Below are 17,935 nucleotides of genomic sequence, written 5' to 3'. Positions count from 1 at the left end.
CTCCGTCCCACAGCGGCTTGCAGCCACATCGAAAGTAGACATTACACATGGGAAGAAAGGCCATGCTGTAAAGTAGCACCGTGGCCAGGCATGTGGCAGTAGCAGCCATGGCCACCTTTTTTCCGTCCCACCAACCAGCTCGCCGTCCGCGACCACCGCCGCCACTTGGCCGACCGACCCGTCGCAGGCGACGCCTACCGCCGCCACCACCGCCACCCATTCTCCGCCCAGCCAGGCCCTCTTCCACTCCTTCGGCGTCGGTGTGCAACAATGTGTGTCGGTGGTTCTGTGGAAGAAGCGGCGCTTGCATGTTCGCTGTCACGTTGCTCAGCTCGGATGTGTTGTCTGCAAGCATGTTGGCCGTCCCTTCTCTCCCCCTCTCGTCAACTCGTCGACCGAGTCAGGTGGTGACTGTGATGTGGTGATGGCCATCGCCTGATCATCATCCAACACGCGTGACAGTCCCATCTTGATCTTCCTTTTACGGCTGCTGCCGTGCCTGATCACTGCCGTGGACAAGCCGGTCGCCATCGTCTGAAGACTCGCTGTAAGACTCAAAGGCGAGAACGGCGTCGTCGCGATCGAGGCTGGATGGCACGATCGAGATGGCTGGGGTGTTCCCTGACGACTGCGCCAGCCGCTTGCGGCGCGCTTGCTCCATCCGCTTAGCACGCTCGGCGGCCGCGGCCTCGGCCTTTTTCTTCTCTTGCAGCTCTTGCATGTGCGCCTGCAGCTGCAACTTGCGCTCCGTCCTTCGCTGGCGTGCGGCCTGGATCTCGGCGTTGCGTAGTGCTTGCCGCTCGGCCGGTGACAGCGACTTCTCCTTACTCTCATCGTGGATGGTTGTCTCGGCCTCGCTTGCGGTCCTGCCTCCGATCTCGGTCTCGACGCTGGCCTCAGCCTCGGCCTTGGCCTCTGCGCCGTCGCTCGCATCGCTGGCACTCATTCCACACTGATCTTGCTCGCCCGCATCGCCACCGCCAGCATCACTCTCGCTCACACTCTCATGCCCTTCCTCGGCTGCAGGCTCGGCCTCGAGCTCGCGGCAACCGCTGGCCCGGTTCTTCCGCCTTTGGCGGGCCGCAGCTCGGCGCGCATACCGCGACCGCCGCGGCGACGAGACTGCGGTCGCCTCCGCCGTCGGCTTGGCAGGCGAGGGCGCATCCTCGCTGGGTGCGGCTGTGGCCTGTGGCGACGGAGCAGATGCTTGCGACGACTGGAGAATGGCGTTGGCCACCACGCCGTGGGCGCAGGCGTCAAAAATGGTCTCAAGTACGAGCGCAACGCGGACAGCCTGCGTGTGGGTGCTCGCAACCGTGGCTTCGCGGTGCAGCCGCTCATGGACAGGCTCGCCACCATCGTTCCACTGGCCAACCAGCCGCTTCGTCCGTTGCGAGATTTGCGGTGCAAACGACGGCAGGTCGGCAGCAGCGGCCGCCCGGGCCTCAGCCAGGCGCTGCCGGCGGCGGTTCTCCCACTGGGTCAGCCTTGAGACCGCTGCCTCTTGCTTGGCGCTCAGCGGCGGGAGCTCCTGTCGCGGCGGCGGCGGCGGAAGCCGAGATGATGGCTTGCGCTTGGGCCCGGCTCGGGCATCGAGGATGGCCGAGTGCGTTGCGGCAGCCTCGCGCTCGGCGGCGGCCGCCCGTGCCTTGCGGCGGTGCTCCTTGCGTGTTTCCAGATCAGCCTTGACCCGCTCCAGAAACGGCCGCTTGTCCGCCTTGGCCGCCAACTCTCGCGACCGGGCATTGATGGCCGGAAGCTGGGCGAGCTTGTCCGCCTCTACAGCATCTCCTTCGCCCACACCTGCGCGTGTGGCCTTCCACGTCTCGATCGACGCATTTGTCCTGTCCCAGAACGAGCTGCTGACCAGCTCATCACCATGTTGTTTTCCTGCTTTTGAGTGATCCAGCGGCTTGGAAAACCTTGCCGATGACCTCTCCTCGCGCTCCAGTTGGCATCGCCTTGCCTCTCTCCTTGCCTCCTTCTCCTTGAGCCACTGCATCTGCCTCTCAGCAACCTCTGCCGGACTCCCACGATGATGATGACCGCCACCATGACCATCAACACTTCCAACAGGTCCATCATTTTCGTCTTTGGCCGAGTGACTGACCTATACACACACCAGCCCGTCATCATTATCATCATCAGTTCGCCGCCCGCTTCGGGTCCACCTTCCCCTTACCCGCCCCCCCCTCCTCCTCCCCTCCCCCTCCCCCAGCACACAGCCACCACTCACGACATACATGCGGAGTTCCAAGCCCAACATGCTCGCTCACTCGCTTCCGCACAAGCTTCTCCCGCCGTGCAGCCATCCATGTCTTGTTCCGCGCATGAAAGGCAGAGAAGGCAGCCTCAGCTGCTTCCTCACCAGCTACCGGCATGGCCTGACCGAATCGCAGAGGACTGTGCCGCACTATCACCAACCTCACCACCTCCACCTCATCTCACGCACAGTGGCGCACAGGCAGCCATCCGCCTCCTGCATCAATACGCATGGCTGATCCCTCTCACTATATCAGTCCATAGCGTGTGCCTCAAGATGGTCGACCCGGCCGTGCACAGGCAGCCATCCGCCTCCTGCATCAATACGCATGGCTGATCCCTCTCACTATATCAGTCCATAGCGTGTGCCTCAAGATGGTCGACCCGGCCGTGCACAGGCAGCCATCCGCCTCCTGCATCAATACGCATGGCTGATCCCTCTCACTATATCAGTCCATAGCGTGTGTCTCACGATGGTCGACCCGGCCGCGCACAGGCAGCCATCCGCCTCCTGCATCGATACGCATGGCTGATCCCTCTCGCTATATCAGTCCATAGCGTGTGTGTCGACTCAGCCATGTCAGATCAAGCGCCGGACAGCTCACAGCGAGGCAGGCCGGCCGGCAGGCAGGCAGGCAGGCAGGCAAGTAGGGGAACAGGCTGACCACCGACATAAAGCCGGACAAGTCGACAACTACTCGACTCGCTTTGCTGCCATGACCGACCATACTTCCCGCATCAACGCTGCTCTGGCGGCTCTACAAGCCCCAGGCACTTCCACTCAGCGGCAAGCCGCTAGTCCACGGGCTGCTCGGCCAGCTCAGACCGGACCGACACGAGCCAGGCTGTCATCCACTCGGGTTGTGCGATCACCGGTCATGGCTCGCCTTCGCTCGCACTCGCATGCACTGCAGTCGCCGTCATCATTGCCGTCTTTGTCCTCGAACCTGACTGTCTCGCGACCATCGCCGGCGCCTGTGGTCCAGCCACGGGTTGTCGATGCCATCCGCAATGCGACGAGGGCAAGGGATCTGCGGACGGCCGTGGCTGAGAGCGCCCGCCGTCGTGGTGAAAACGAGTACCGCCAAATGATGGGCTCGCCGCGGACGCAAAAGGCCTGGGATCGGCGAGCGGCTGTGGTCGCGGAGCAGGACGCGCTGCGGCGGATGATCAACCGGGTCCGCGGTGCCCAGGCCTCACGTGAACTCGCTCAAGCCATGCAACCAGACGCGGTCATCGCCCGAACATCGCTGGCCCGTATCGGAGCGGCGGCTGCCGAGTTGCGAACCATCGGCAGTGATGCCCGCGTCCGCCGCGAGCTAGGCTCACATCTCCCACGCTTCCTCCTTCCGTCCGCGCCCGCTCCTCCGCCTCACCGCTCCTCCGCTACCCCGTCCTTGCTCCGACCCCACACCATCTCCTCGCCCATCCTCCGCAGATCTCCAGTCCGATGACCGCCATCGCTACATCCCACAACCACGTCCCGTCGCCCGCTCGCCATCACCAACATCATCTATTGAGCGCAGTACTGCATGGCTGATGATGGGCATGCAATGATCGAGCGAGTATGCTGTTCCTTCCTGCCTTTCAGCCCCATCCCCAGTCTGTGTGGCCGCACGTACGTCTCCGCCTGCCCCTCACCCCACCCCACCGACTTCCCCCTCACCAGACAACACTCGTCACCGCCTTCAGTCACCCATGGCTCCACCACCTTCCACACCGGGGGAAGACTCCATGGTGGTCTCTTTCATCCAAGTGGCCAAGTGGGGCTGGGTGGGTGTTCAAGATGGAAGTAATATGCTTGAAGCCATCCTCACAATTGCCAAGGTAGGTGCTCTCTTTGCTGCCCATGCCCATACCTAACCCCCCCCCCCCCCCGACCCCCCCCGCCCCCACCCCCGCAGTCACACTCATCATCATCATCATCATCATCATCATGTCATCATAGAACAAAGACATCCGTAAGCGGACATGGGACTCGATCAAGCTCAATGGACTGCTATTTCTGCCGGCGGCGCTCTTCTATGACTATGCTCTGTATCCCATGCTTGCCGCCATTCTCGATCTCCCTGCGCCGTGGTCATCCCGTGCCTCGCCGGTGGTCATTCAAACCTTGGCCGCGTGGCTCGAACCGTTGTACTCATCGGTGTTCTTTGTCGCATGCATTTTGCCCATTCTTCTCGTCACCCTCCTCCTCTCCTCAGCTTGGTACCAGGAGATCGCCGACGTCACCTTTGCCCTCGATGGCTCGGTCAAGGCTGCCCCGAAGCGCCCTGCATGGGAGCAGGCGGCTGAGGTCATCTATCGCACTGTTGTGGTTCTGGCCTATGTCGTCTTGCAAGTAGTTGTTGCCCTGCTCCTGTGCGCAGTGCCTTTCGTCGGCCCGCATCTCGCCCGCGCCGTCGACATGATCCTCACCGCCTGGTACTTTGCCTTTCTCTGCTTCGAGTACAAGTGGATCAACATTGGTTCGGACCTCTCCAAGCGCATCATCATCTTCCACGCCCGTTGGGCCTACTTTGCCGGCTTTGGCCTCCCCTTTACCCTACTTTGCTACTTTTCTCCTTTGCCGTCTCCAACGCCGTCTTCTTCCTCGCCTACCCGTTCTTTGTCATCATGGCCACCAAGTCGCGACCTCTCCCGGTCTCCATGCGGGGCATTTCCATCGCTCCGCTCCCCACTGCTCTGCCTATCTTCCAGCTCCCGTGCATCGTCGCCAATCCAGTCATCAAGTACATCGACACTCGCCTCCGCTCCATCCAGGCCTCTCGCTCTCCGTCGATCCGCTCCTAGCCTCGCTGAAGTATGTTACAAGCCTTGCCGATCGATTGGCGTCAGCGGCCCTATTCGGCGCGGCACTGCCACCCGCTCCTGGGCTGCTTCGAGAGCCGCGATGCATGAAAGCTTGCGCAGCGTGTTGCCGTGCCAGCACAGCAGAGGCAGCCCGGCATGTCGTGCTTCCCTCCCCGCATCTTCGCGCACAAGCGATGACTCCATGTCCGACACCCAGCTCCCGCTCGGGCACCCAGTCACAACCGTTGTCATCCCTATCTCTGCCTTGTCCGTCTTGGCCAGTACAATCGGGATCCGGATTGTTTGCGGCTTGCCGAAGCTTTCAGGCAGACTGCGACTCCGCAGGCCGAGCTCGTTTTCCGGGGTGGGGGGGGTGGGGGGTGCGCAACATTTTTTGTCCACCAAGGTGGCTCGGTTGTTGGTTGGTTGATGGTGGTGAGCGAGCGAGGCGAAAATGAAACGACGAGTCGCGGGCGACGGGCGGCGCGGTGAGGTAAACCCACACCACTCTCCGTACTCACACACAGTTCAAGATGGTTCGGATGCACTCCAACGGGTACGTACACAGGAGAGAGAGCATAAGCGACGTTAGCACAGCGGGAATAGTGGGTGCGGAGCCAAGGTGGTGAGGCGGTGCAATGCCCTGCTCTGGATGGGTGTGTGGGTCAGACAGCCGGCGGTCGAAATCATACACTTTGATGGCGGCGGCCGCGGCGACTGGCGACCCATGTACACACGCACCGAGACGAGTTGACCACCCCCAGCTTGACAAGGCGGTGTATGCGCTGTGTCCCACCGCCATGCGCGGTGTGGTGGGCGTGGAAGGTTGTGGTGAGCAGCGCAGGGCGTGTGTGTGTGTGGCCCTTGTCGGACGGCTAGGAATATTTCTGTCGTCAGAAGCCAATCCTGCCGGCTTCCCCCGTCTGCGCCCTTGAATTTCCGCAGCGTGTAGGAGCGCAACGGGAAGAGGATCGAGCCCACGACCAAATGGCGTGGTGCAGCATGTTGTGTTGTGGTTTGTTGTGCAGGAGCGGCAGCTCAGAAGACTCGATAGCTTTGGCTAGCCCCCCCCTCGTCCATCACTCACCCCTCTGTCCCAACCTGGGTGACATCCAACCACAGTCGCGGCATCAGCCGCTCGGCCCTCCCCTACCGCACTGCCCCCCCGTCGTGGCTCAAGGTCACCCCGGAGGAGGTGTGCACCCTCATCTGCCACGCTGCCAAGAAGGGCTCGACCCCGTCGCAGATTGGTGTCATGCTCCGTGACTCGCACGGTGTTGCCCGCGTCAAGAACGTGACCGGTGCCAAGGTGCTCCGCATCCTCAAGGCCAACGGCATGGCGCCCGAGATCCCCGAGGACCTGTACCACCTCATCAAGAAGGCCGTCTCCATCCGCCGCCACCTTGAGCGCAACCGCAAGGACCGCGATGCCAAGTTCCGCCTCGTCCTCGTCGAGTCGCGCATCCACCGCCTCTCGCGCTACTACAAGAAGACCCGCGTCCTCGCCCCCAACTTCAAGTACGACTCGGCCACCGCTGCCACCCTCGTTGCCTAAACGGAATAAAACGCAGAACCAATCGTCTGTTCGCTGTCTCCTCACAACCCGCCCATGCTATGCTGCAAGCTACGATCGTTGTCGTTGTCGTCAAAACTCCTGGTTTACCGATGTCAAAGGCAGGATGGGGAATGATGGTGGAATGATGGTGGTGGAGATGAGAGCCAAGTAATGCGCGAGGGCGAGATCACGAGAGGAGCTCGGCCACAACCCGCGCGACGTTGTTGTCGTGCTTGGAGAGCAGGGTCAGGTTGCGCTCGGTGTCGCCAAAGCCCATGGCCTCGAGCTGCGCGAGAGGCGGGAGGTCGGCCTCGGTCTCGGCGGCAACCTCCGAGGCAAAGTCGCCAACGATGACGAGGTCATCGTCCGACGCCGCCACAGCGTCGTCGGGCGTCGCCTCGACCGCGATCTCCTCGACCGCGCCGTCGACCACCGCCTCGGTCTCGGCGATCTGGGCCTCGGCGGTCTCGGCCTCGGCCTCAAGCTCAGCCGAAGTCGCCGCCGGCTCGAGAGCCTCGGCCACAACCGAGTCGTCGTCGACCTCCTTGCCGGCCGCCGACGACGCAGACGTCGCGCCGTTGTCAACCTCGGCGGGAGCCTCGGTCTCGATCACGGTCTCGTCGTCGTCGTCGTCAGCCTCGACCGGCTCCTGCGGCACGACGAGGACGTCGACCCAGACCCGGTGGCCGAACCGAACGCCGGTGCCGGAGCGAAGGCGCCAGTAGCCGCAGTAGCGCCCGGCCGGGCGCGGCGCCACCATGTCGACCGCCACGTCGACGCACTCTCCAGGCGCAGCCGCCGGGACCGCCACCGCCTTGCCAAGCATGCAGTCGCCTCCCACAAACTCCAGCCGCGTGTCCTCGGGCCACTCGGTCTCGCCGTCGTTGCGGATCCGCCAGATCTTGACAAACTGCGTCGCCGGCGCCAGCTTGGTCCCGTCGGGCATGGTCACGTCGGCGATGAACCGTGCCACAAACCGCGGCGACTTCTTCTTCGCCGGCTTGGCCGGCTTGGCCGCGGCCTTGACCACAGCCGGCGCCACGGGCTCTGCCGCGGGTGCAGGCTCGGACGGCGCCACAGGCTCGGCCACGGGCTTGCGCTGCTCCATCCACCGCGCCACGTTGCGGCGCCGGTGCCGCCAGCCGCACTTGGCCTGCGACTGCGCCGCGTAGAGGTCCGGCAGCAGCGCGCCGCGCCGAATCCGCACGGGCTTGCGGATCTTGAGGAACAGATGCGTAGCAACATGGCCCGCGGCCCCGGTGCGCTCGCACTCGACGCACAAGTCAAAGTCGTCGCACACCGTGCACTTGTAGCGGATACCACGGATCGAGACCTGGCACCCGTCACACCGCACCCCGGCGTGGACCACGCCTGCGCCCGCAGCCTCGGCCGCGCGGTCCGCGGCAAGCTGCGGCGCAAGCGCCGCCGCAATGTGAAGCGCGTTCTTCGACGCGCTCTCCGTCGACGCCTTCAGGATCGGCTGCACAACCTGCGACATCACAGATCCAAAGATGTCGTCGATGGCCTGCGCAAGTCGCGCATGCGGCCCACGCCGCACAGCAGCCGCAGCCGCAGCGCCCTCGCGCCCGCTCGCAGCAGCAGCAGCAGCAACCGCAGCAGCAGCAGCCGACTCAGCCTCGGCAGCCGCAGCAACCGCAGCAGCCTCGGCAGCCGCAGCCTCGGCCTCGGCCGCCACCGCTGCAGCCTCGGCCTCGGCCGTCGCAGCAGCCGCAGCCGCAACCTCGGCCGCTGCACGCTCCTCAAGCACCTCCTCCATCGGCACCACCTCCAGCGAGGCGAGCACGCTGCGGAGCTCGGTGTTGCCCAGAAGCAGATCAGCCGCGCTCGCCACCAGCTCCTCCGGCACAGCGTCCGGCGACGCCTCGGCCTGCGCAATCAGGCCCTGCACTCCGCCAAACGCCTCCAGCGCCGAGTGCATCAGGTCGTTGAGCCACTGCGGCTCCACAGAACCCTTGCCGCCGGCAAGCACGTGCCGGAGCCAAGCCACGAGAACCGTGCGGCCCTGCGCCGCGTCGGGGCCGTCGTCAGTCGACTTGTTGTCGCCCGACGACGACGAAGCGCCGCGCGCGTCCTCGTCCTCAGCATCAGCAGCATCAGCAGCATCAGCAGCATCAGCAGCATCAGCAGCATCAGCATCATCATCATCATCATCATCATCATCATCATCGTCTTCCTCCTCCTCGGCATCAGCCGTCACCGCCACCACCACGGGCGAGGGGAGAGGAGTCGCGGCGCCAGGCGCAGGCTCGGAAGCCTCCACCATCAGCCGCAGAATCGGGGGGTTGAGCGCCGTGCCCGCCACATGGAAGGCCTCGGTCAGCTCGAGGTTGGAGCCGAGCACGTTGACCTCCGAGAACTCGTCGGTCCACTTGAGCACAAACTCCGTGGCGTCACCAGCAAGCGGAGCAAATGACTGCTTCACAAGCTCGCGCAGCCGAGTAAACGTCGTCGTCTCCGGGTTGAGCCGGAACCGGCGCGTCTCAGCGCCAAAGGTAATCTTGACCACACGCATGGTTGTCAGAGACAAAGAGCAAGCGTTCGAAAATGGAAGCAAGACGTCACACAAAGGTTTCGATGTACCGCCGACGTTCGGTCAAGTACACAACAAGGGGGGGGGGAGGAAAGAGTTGCGGGGAATGAACCTCGTGATAAGAGGATCAAGCAAGTACGAAAGTAAGCAAGATGGGGGGGGGTGACTTGGTCTTTTGCGTAGTCTTGTCGGTAACGGTTGTGGAGACTGCTTCCTACGAACCGTACGCGACAATGGATAAGACAAGGGGATGCGTAAAGGCTTCTTTTCCCGCTCCCGCCCAATTCCCGCTGCTCTTTTTGATGCCGCCAACTGGTGCACCTTCCATTGCGACACTATGGCACTTGTGCCAACCGAACAAACAGCTCCCGGTCGCACTCCATCGTTCCCTCGACCTCCCTCCTTCCGCCTGGTCACGCCTCGGGCTCTTGTGTATCATACCTTTACCTTTACCAACTCTCCTTCCGCTTGCACATGGATAGAGCATGTTTCTCGAGCTCATGCTCATAGCATGTCTTTTTTCTGCTCTCTATCTTCTTGCGCGCCCGGAACTGGCCTGCAGCCGATCGGTCGCCGGGGCCGGGCGCGGCTGCGCCGAAAAAGGTCGCATTTGCGACACCATTCCCAAAGGCGGACACACCACACCTGTCGAGAGCAACTAGAGCCATGGACTGTGCCACGGCTGCCGACGTGAGCAATGTGCAGACACTACTTGACGGGAGTGTGAGTGAAGCACATGCCAACATCCCTGCACTGCCGCTTGCTGCGCTACGTGCCTTTCTCGGCGCCGTCATGCAGTACCCGGCCCACGCAGGAGCTGCCGCCGATGATGGCAACACCGCCGCAGATGCCGCTCTGCGTGCCTGGCTCGAGCCGTCCGGTGCCTTTGTCTTCTTTGACGCCGCTGCAACTGTGTGCTGGCCCGATGCCACCCCTGGTGCGCTCTGGCTCGCGCCCGTGGCCTTTGCCGAGGCGGTCACGGCAGGTCAGCCCGCAGCGCAGGCGCCCGCCGCCACCGCCGCCGCCACCGATCTCGATCTCGACCTTGTCCAGGCCGAGCGCAACCAGTACTCGATTGGTGCCATCTCCTCTTGCACTATTATGGCCATGGAGGCTGCACTGCAGCTTCTCCGCGGCGAGAGCCCGACTATCGACCTTGTCGACGCCATTCTCGACCTCGGCGCCGCCTACACCTCGCCCATGCAGCTCTCGGCCGACGAGGTCGTCTCCCAGGTCGATCGCTACAGCTGCAGTCTGGTGATGGGTCGTATGGCCGGTCTCATGGCTCACACCGTCGCCGAGGCCATGCCCATGCTCGAGGCTGCCGCAACCGCCGGCCCGGCCGCCGCCGTCATCACCAAAGCGCCCGAGTCCGTCATGCTCGCCTACCTCCCGGCCACCGACGTCTCGCCTCTCCCACTCTGGCTCCTCTTTGACTCGCATGCTCGCCCCACGCACCCCGGTGCAGCCTTTCTTTCCACCACCTCGGCGCCTGCCATGCGTGCCTACCTTGGTTCGCTATTCCCCACCGTCGACCTCGGCGACGACCTCGGCATCCAGGGCGCCATGCTCAACATGGCCGACGTCACCCTCTTTAGCCTCGCTGCAGAATGCCCGGAAGAGCTTCCGTCCATCGGCGTCTCGTCACTCGCCGCCGCGCGCGAGGCCGAGCACGCCTCCCATCACGCCCCGCCCTCTGCCGCTCCTGCTGCCGACTTTGCCGTCGACGCCCTCGATCCGAGCGACCAGGTCTTGCTCTTCCAGTATCTTGAGACCCAGAATCTGCCTCCTGACACCGGCTTTTACACCCATGATGAGCTCGCCCGCCACTACGCCAACGCCAAGGCCTGGTTCGGATGATCGCCTGCTGCTAGCCGCCGCGCGTCGGAGACCAGCTCGTAGACGTGAACCGCAAAGCTGCCGCCGCTCGTCGTCCGCACCACATGCACCAGCCACCCGTCGATGATCACCAGCGTATTGAACGCTTCAGAGTCCCACTCAGCAAGCGCCACGCTCGCCAACGCCTCGCCGCTCTCCAGATCGTACAGCACCGCCGCTCCGCTGCACCCGACCGCCATCAGCCGCTGGTACGGCGCAAACGCCACCGTGTGGATCGTTGCGTCGCACGTGCCTCCCAGTCCAAAGCTGGACAGAAGGTTGCTCTCGTCCTGCATGATCCGCGACGGCCGTCGCGCCCGCCCAGATCGCCGTACAGCCCCACCTCGGCCGCCGCCTCGCCGCCATCGTCGCTGAGCCGAGACGCCGCCTCACGCTCCCGTACACGCCGCACCACATCGCTCACCTCGACAGCGCTCACCGCAAACCGCATTCTAACCTCCAGCGAGTCCTTGCCGCTCTCGTCTCGACTCTGCCGGCGATCCACAACCTCCATCGGCGCCAGCCCGCTTGACTTGCTGCGAACCAACTCGGCGGCGGTGGTAATCGACGGCAGCGGTGGTGCCGCAGTCATCGCCGGCCCGCACGCGGCCACGTCAAAGACCTTGATGCACGAGTACGTCCGGCTCAGCACTCGCCGCCCGCTAAACAGAAAGAACGCACTCATGTCGAACCCCATCTGCGCGCTCCACCCAGGCGCGTCCGCAAAAAGGTTCGGCCCCACGCCCGGATCGCTGCCCAGGTCCGCCACCCGCGCTGCAATCGGCCCGCGGTCGCCGGTCCGCGATGTGGCCAGGACCACCCCGCTCGGCCCGCCAGCCGCACACATCGAGTCGGAGAACTGGAACGGCGGCATGCCGGTCACACGCGCGCCGCTCAACGCCAGCTCCGCCAGTGGTGCCAGCCCGTGCTCGCCACCGAGGAAGACCTCGGACGACCTTGCGTCCCGAAGCGCCGCAACAACATCGCTTGCAGCGTAGAACTGCGAGCCAGCGCTAGATCGCACCTCGATGACCCCGTCGTCGTCGACTCCGTCCCACACCACCCGTGACCGCGGCGGATGCGCCACCACCCAGCCGAGCGCCGCCGGCTCGGCCGACAGCTGCCGTGTCAGTGGCTCCCACCCGTACACCGCCACACACACCTTGTGCCCGCCCTCGACCGCCGCAGCAGACACTACGTACAGCTCGCGCCCGGCGTTCAGCCACCCCACTGCTGCAGGCGGCCGCCCAAACTCGGCCGGCAGCGCGCGCATACACTCGGCCCGCCCGCCGTCGAGCTCGTGGACAACAAGCGCTCGCGAGCCAAACGTGGCTGTCACCAGCACCGGACACGATGTCTCGAACACCGATGCCACCTCCATTCGCACAGCTACCCGATCACGGACCCCGCGCACACATCGAGGGAGCGTGCAACGCTCCAGCACAAACAGCGGGCCACGTCCGACTTCGTCCACCGCCCACACCTCGCCGAAAATGCGCACAGAGATCACAAGCCGTGTCGCCGCGAGTAGGCCGAGCCCGTGGTTTGCCCGCAGCACGTGTCCGCGTGCTCGCCCATCGCCACCATCGTCATCGCTCCGCTCCTCCTTGCCACCACTACCCATCAGCGCACGAACGCACGCGCCCATTCGCATCGCCGTCCCGTTGCCTGTCAGCGCTCGCCCCGTCGCCATGAACCATCGCGGCCGGAACTCGCTCGCCACAAACTCACGCCGAAACACATCCAGCGCCATCGCCGCTCACTCCAGTCCAGCCGCGCGTCCAGTGCTCCGCACGAGCCAGATCACACGAGCAATCGGCTGCAGTGAGACGAGTGTTGGCTTGCCACCGAAAAACCGAACCCCTCAATTCCTGTCCCTTTGCCCTGCCGGGAAGAACCCCCCCCCCCCCCCCCCCTCTCCGTGCCTACCACAACCCGCGCGCCTCCCTGTCCATCGCGGCGCTCACCACATCCAACTGCCCTTCTCCAACCGCACTGCAAGAAGCCAAAGCTCATTGCAGCAGCAAATAGAAGGAACATTCCCATCGCTGCCGTCCATGTCGTCCGTTCCTTGGAATTCCGTCGGAAAGCGGAGTAGCAGAGCATAAAAGCCCGACTCGTGGTCGTCTGCCACAGCTGCCCACGCCGACTCGCACGTGCCAATTGTGCCTCAGGTGCTTGTCCGCCTGGAGACACCTCGCTCGCACTCGATGCACAAGACCATGAAAGCCCGCAAGTCGAGCCAGGCAAACAAGCCAGACCCAGAGGTGAATCGGATAAAGGTATGCCCCGAAGACACGGCCTCGCTGCCGTCGCGGCTGGGCTTTTCATGGATCTCGCCGCTGCTAAAGCTCGGCTCCAGGCAGCCGCTGGAGCACACCGACCTGCCGCCGCTGCCGGAGATCTCGCAGGCGAAAGGCGTGACGGCGCAATTTGAAGCGCTTTGGGCGGCGGAGGAGGCTCGAGTGGCCACCATCGCCGCCGAGGCTGGGCCGGACGCGCCGCCAAAGCGCCCATCGCTCCGCAGGACGCTTGTGGCCATGGCCGGCACGCCAGCCATTGTCATGGTCCTCGTCATGGTCATCCTCTCGGCTGGAGCGCCGTTTGCCGGCCCGCTCCTCCTCCGGGCCATCATCCGGTTCCTGGCTTCCAAGGATGAGCCGATGGTCAATGGCATCATCTACGCATGTCTCCTCGCCGTTGTGCCCTGGATCGGGACCATTCTGGGCACCACCACCGACCGCATCCTGGTGCGGCTCGGCATGGCCTCGCTGGCCGCCACCAACAACGCCGTCTTCCGCAAGGCGCTCCGCATGTCCAACGGCGCACGCCAAGGCACTTCGACCGGCGAGATTGTGCAGCTCATGTCGACCGACGCCATGCGCATGTTCACCTTCACCAACGTCATCAAGGAGGTCATCTCCACCCCGCTGCAGATCATCGTCGCCCTCGCGCTGCTGTGGGATCAGCTCGGCCCGTCGGTCCTCGCCGGCATCGCCGTCATTCTCATCTTTCTTCCGTTCAACGCCAAGATTGGTGGTGCCCTCTCCAAGCTGCAAGTCTCCAAGATGCAAATCGCTGACGAGCGAGTCAAGCTCATGAACGAGATCCTGACCGGCATCCGGGTCATCAAGTTCAACTCGTACGAGGAGCCGTTCATGGCTCGCATTCGAGCCACTCGCGAGACCGAGCTCAACATCATCCGCCGCATCGCAAACTACACCGCCGCCCTCATGTTTGGTATCATCCTCTCGCCAACACTCATTTTCCTCGCCGCCATCGTCGTCTACGCCGCCACCACAGACGCGCTCACCGTCGAGCGCGTCTTTGTCTCGATGGCCCTCTTCAACCTCCTCCGCATGCCGCTCACCAATGCACCCATGATGGCCATCCAAATCGTTCTCGCGCGTACCTCTACCGCTCGCCTCGAGCGCTTCCTCACCAAGCGCGAGGTTGCCAACACCCGCATCCCCTACACCCCAGGCCTCGACGCCGACGGCATCACCGAAGAAGACCTCGTCTTTTTCGCCAACGGTAACCCGGACCCGTCCACTCGCGCTCGCCCTCGCAAGCCTCGCTTTGCCGCCCGCAAGCCTATCCTCGCCCGCATCGTCGATGGCACCTTTGCCTGGGCGCCCGAGCTCACCGCTGTCGAAGCTGCAGAGGCCGCTGCAGAAGCCGCAAAGGCTGCCAAGGCGTCAGCAAAGGCACTGACAGAGGCGGAGCCTGCCGCTGCGCCAGCTTCAGATGGCAGCGGTAAGGCCGCGCCACATGTGACGGCATCGGGCCCGACGCTCCCTGCTCTCCGCAACATCAACTTTGAGCTCCCGCGTGGGTCGCTGGTCATGATTGTTGGCCCTGTCGGCTCTGGCAAGTCCTCGCTTGTCGCAGCTCTCCTCGGCGAAATCCACATTGTGTCGGGCGCTGTCTGCGTCGCCGACTCGATTGCGCTTGTGCCGCAGACGGCATGGATCATGAACGACACCCTGCGCAACAACGTGCTCTTTGGCGCCAACTACGACGAGGCCCGCTACCAGGCTGCGCTCACCGCGGCCTCTCTCACCCACGACCTTACCGTCCTCCCCGCAGGCGACGAGACTGAGATCGGCGAGCGCGGCATCAATCTCTCGGGGGGGCAAAAGCAGCGGGTCTCCATTGCCCGCGCAGTCTACACCGACGCCGAGATCTACATCATGGACGATCCTCTCTCGGCCGTCGACGCCGAGGTCGGCAAGAACATCTTTGACAAGTGCATTAACGGCGTTCTACGCTCCAAGACCCGCGTCCTCACCACCAACCACCTTCAACACCTCGCTGCTGCCGACTACGTTATCTCACTCGGCAGTGACGGCACCATTGCCGAAGAGGGCACCCTCGACGAGCTGCTTGCTGCTGATGGTGCCTTTGCTGCGATGTACATTGAGCACATGGGCTCCGTTGATGCCAGCGGCTCGGACGCTGACCTTGTTGCGACAAATGCCAAGGCCACATCAGCCTCGCTCGACAGACGCCAGCAGTCGTCGGCCCTGATTTCAGGCAGTTCGCTCCTTTCCTCGCACTCCAAGGTGGAGGAGGTGCCGCCTCCTAATCCGCAGCCGGCCGCTGGCGGCGACGGCAAACTGACTATTGCTGAGGAGCGCGATACTGGCGCAGTCCCGCTCTCCGTCTACCTCAAGTACCTGGCAACCATGGGCACCATCCTCTTCTTTGTCGTCTACATGCTCCTCCATGCCGTGGCTCAGGCATTTACCACCGGCACCGATCTGTGGCTCTCGTACTGGTCGTCGGGCTATCTCGAGAAGAAGACCGGCAAGAGCTTCAAACTCGAGTTCTACCTCGGCATCCTTGTTCTCTTTGCCATTCTCAACACACTCTTTGTCTTTGCCCGCGAAGTCTGGTGGGTCCGCGGCACCGTGTCTGCCGCGCGCGAAATGCACGAGCGGGTCCTTCGCTCCGTCCTCCACTCGCCGATGTCGTTCTTTGACACCACCCCCTCGGCCGCATCCTCAACCGGTTCTCCAAGGATCTCGACACCATCGATACTCAGCTCCCGGCGCAGCTCAACACTTACATGCTGGTCATCTTCCTCCTCTCGGGCATGCTTGTTGCCATTTGCGTCATCCGCTGGTACTTTATCTTCTTTCTCATCCCCATCGCTGTCGTCTACTACTTTATCCAGCGCTACTACCGCTACTCGTCACTCGAGCTCCGCAGGCTGGCGTCGATCTCGCGCTCGCCGGTCTACCAGCAGTTTTCCGAGACGCTGGCCGGAGTGGACTCGGTCCGCGCGTACTCGCGCGAGGCGCAGCTAGCCGTTGAAAACTGCGCTCGCCTCGACTACAACCACCAGGCCATGCTCTATCAGCACGTTGCCGGCCTCTGGCTTCGCATCCGAATGGTGACACTCGGCCAGCTCCTTGTCCTCGCCGCAGGCCTCTCGATCGTTCTCTCGCGCGACGACATCCATTCGGGCAAGCTTGATCCTGGCCTCGCCGCCATGGCCGTCTCGTACTCGCTCTCGGTCACGGGCTTCATGCAGTTTGTCGTCCAGCTCGGCACCTTTGTTGAGCAGTTGATGAACTCGGTCGAGCGTATCTCGGCCTACTCGGAGCTGCCATCCGAGGCGCCGGCCCACATTCCAGAGAACGCACCGCCGCCGTCGTGGCCGTCGTCTGGCGAGATCAAGCTTTCCAACGTCTCGATGAGATACCGCCCGGGCCTTCCGTTGGTTCTCAAAAAGCTCTCCGCCACTATCCGTGGTGGCGAGAAGATCGGCGTCGTTGGCCGCTCCGGCTCGGGCAAGTCCTCACTCATGTCGGTCCTCTTCCGCCTGGTCGAAATCGAGAATGACGGCGGCAAGCTGGTTATCGATGGAGTCGACGTGACTGCCATCGGCCTCGCCGACCTCCGCTCCTCGCTGGCCATCATTCCCCAGGATCCGGTCCTGTTTGCTGGCACCGTCCGCGACAATGTCGACCCGTTTGCGCAGTTTACTGATGCTGAGGTCTGGTCGGCCCTCGAGCTCGCTCTCCTCAAGCCGACTGTGGAGAGCTACGATCTCCACCTTGCCCATCCTGTCACCGAAGCCGGCTCCAACTTTTCGGTCGGCGAGAAGCAGCTCATCTGCCTCGCCCGCGCCCTACTCCGCAAGCCCAAGATCCTGGTTCTCGACGAGGCGACTGCATCGGTCGACTTTGACACCGATGCCGCCATTCAGACCACCGTCCGTACTGCCTTTGCCTCGTGCACCATCCTCGCCATTGCACACCGCATCGGGACCGTCGTCGACTCGGATCGGGTCATGGTTCTCGACGACGGTGAGCTCGTCGAGTTTGACACCCCTGCCGCCTTGCTCGACAACCCGAGCGGATTCTTCACCTCGCTCGTCGAGGCTACCGGCGATGCGTCCGCCGCCCAGCTTCGCGCCCTTGCCGAGGCCCGGGTCTCGTACACCGAGCTCCTCGACATGGCCCGCAAGTCGATGGTTGCCTCGGATGGCGAGACCGGCGACGCCGCCGCCCTCACCATCGAGGATCTGATGGCCTATGTCTCGTCGGCACCCACCGCCACCTCCCCGTGCGCCTCACTCACAACGTCGACGAGGCCTACTACTCGTACTACTCGGTTTCAGACCATGACTCTGACCCCAGCCTTCCGCCATCATACGCAGCGTCGCCGTCGATCTCTCTCTCGGACCACGACGCTGGCCATCGCGACCGCAACGCCGCATGGTCCTCGTCATGCTCATCCTCGTCGATCTATGCCACTGTTTCATCGTAAACCAACCTCCTCGTCCACCGAAGCAGCTGCAACACCAACAGCAATATCAAGCAGGCATATCGACCACATCACAAACACTACACACTTGCCGAGAGCCCGTGCCGGTCGTCGGGTGG

General features: G+C 63.6%; 7 protein-coding genes across 7 annotated transcripts; 4 read left to right on the top strand and 3 right to left on the bottom strand.

The window, feature by feature from the left end:
* Positions 1-481: 481 nt before the first annotated feature.
* Positions 482-2,310, bottom strand: AMSG_01105 (uncharacterized protein; the record flags this gene model as incomplete). The annotated part of the gene is made up of 3 exons (XM_013906823.1): positions 2,244-2,310; positions 1,101-2,110; positions 482-935 (listed from the first exon to the last, which is right to left on the bottom strand). The coding sequence occupies exons 2-3, from the start codon at positions 2,000-2,002 to the stop codon at positions 482-484; spliced, it is 1,356 nt and encodes a 451-aa protein (XP_013762277.1). The 5' UTR covers positions 2,003-2,110; positions 2,244-2,310.
* Positions 2,311-3,937: 1,627 nt separating this feature from the next.
* On the top strand, positions 3,938-5,511 carry AMSG_01104 (etoposide-induced protein 2.4). The gene is made up of 2 exons (XM_013906822.1): positions 3,938-4,089; positions 4,211-5,511. The coding sequence occupies exons 1-2, from the start codon at positions 3,961-3,963 to the stop codon at positions 5,483-5,485; spliced, it is 1,404 nt and encodes a 467-aa protein (XP_013762276.1). The 5' UTR covers positions 3,938-3,960; the 3' UTR covers positions 5,486-5,511.
* A 44-nt stretch (positions 5,512-5,555) lies between these two features.
* Positions 5,556-6,637, top strand: AMSG_01103 (40S ribosomal protein S13). The gene is made up of 2 exons (XM_013906821.1): positions 5,556-5,611; positions 6,178-6,637. Exons 1-2 carry the CDS (start codon positions 5,589-5,591, stop codon positions 6,608-6,610), a joined length of 456 nt encoding a protein of 151 aa, XP_013762275.1. The 5' UTR covers positions 5,556-5,588; the 3' UTR covers positions 6,611-6,637.
* Positions 6,638-6,797: 160 nt separating this feature from the next.
* On the bottom strand, positions 6,798-9,409 carry AMSG_01102 (uncharacterized protein; the record flags this gene model as incomplete). Its single annotated transcript, XM_013906820.1, has 1 exon — positions 6,798-9,409. The coding sequence occupies exon 1, from the start codon at positions 9,141-9,143 to the stop codon at positions 6,798-6,800; it is 2,346 nt and encodes a 781-aa protein (XP_013762274.1). The 5' UTR covers positions 9,144-9,409.
* A 416-nt stretch (positions 9,410-9,825) lies between these two features.
* On the top strand, positions 9,826-11,030 carry AMSG_01101 (uncharacterized protein; the record flags this gene model as incomplete). Its single annotated transcript, XM_013906819.1, has 1 exon — positions 9,826-11,030. A coding segment is annotated over one exon (1,196 nt), but the record flags the coding sequence as incomplete, so codon positions are not given.
* AMSG_01100 (uncharacterized protein) lies at positions 10,620-12,960 on the bottom strand. The gene has a single exon (XM_013906818.1). The coding sequence runs from the start codon at positions 12,790-12,792 to the stop codon at positions 11,239-11,241; it is 1,554 nt and encodes a 517-aa protein (XP_013762272.1). The 5' UTR covers positions 12,793-12,960; the 3' UTR covers positions 10,620-11,238.
* Positions 12,961-13,201: 241 nt separating this feature from the next.
* AMSG_01099 (uncharacterized protein) lies at positions 13,202-17,819 on the top strand (the record flags this gene model as incomplete). Its single annotated transcript, XM_013906817.1, has 3 exons — positions 13,202-15,994; positions 16,063-17,586; positions 17,643-17,819. Exons 1-3 carry the CDS (start codon positions 13,250-13,252, stop codon positions 17,817-17,819), a joined length of 4,446 nt encoding a protein of 1,481 aa, XP_013762271.1. The 5' UTR covers positions 13,202-13,249.
* Positions 17,820-17,935: the final 116 nt, after the last annotated feature.

The sequence above is a fragment of the Thecamonas trahens genome (assembly GCF_000142905.1).
Source record: "Thecamonas trahens ATCC 50062 unplaced genomic scaffold supercont1.4, whole genome shotgun sequence".
In the NCBI taxonomy this organism is placed as follows: domain Eukaryota; order Apusomonadida; family Apusomonadidae; genus Thecamonas; species Thecamonas trahens.
This window is presented reverse-complemented; position numbering and strand designations above follow the sequence as displayed.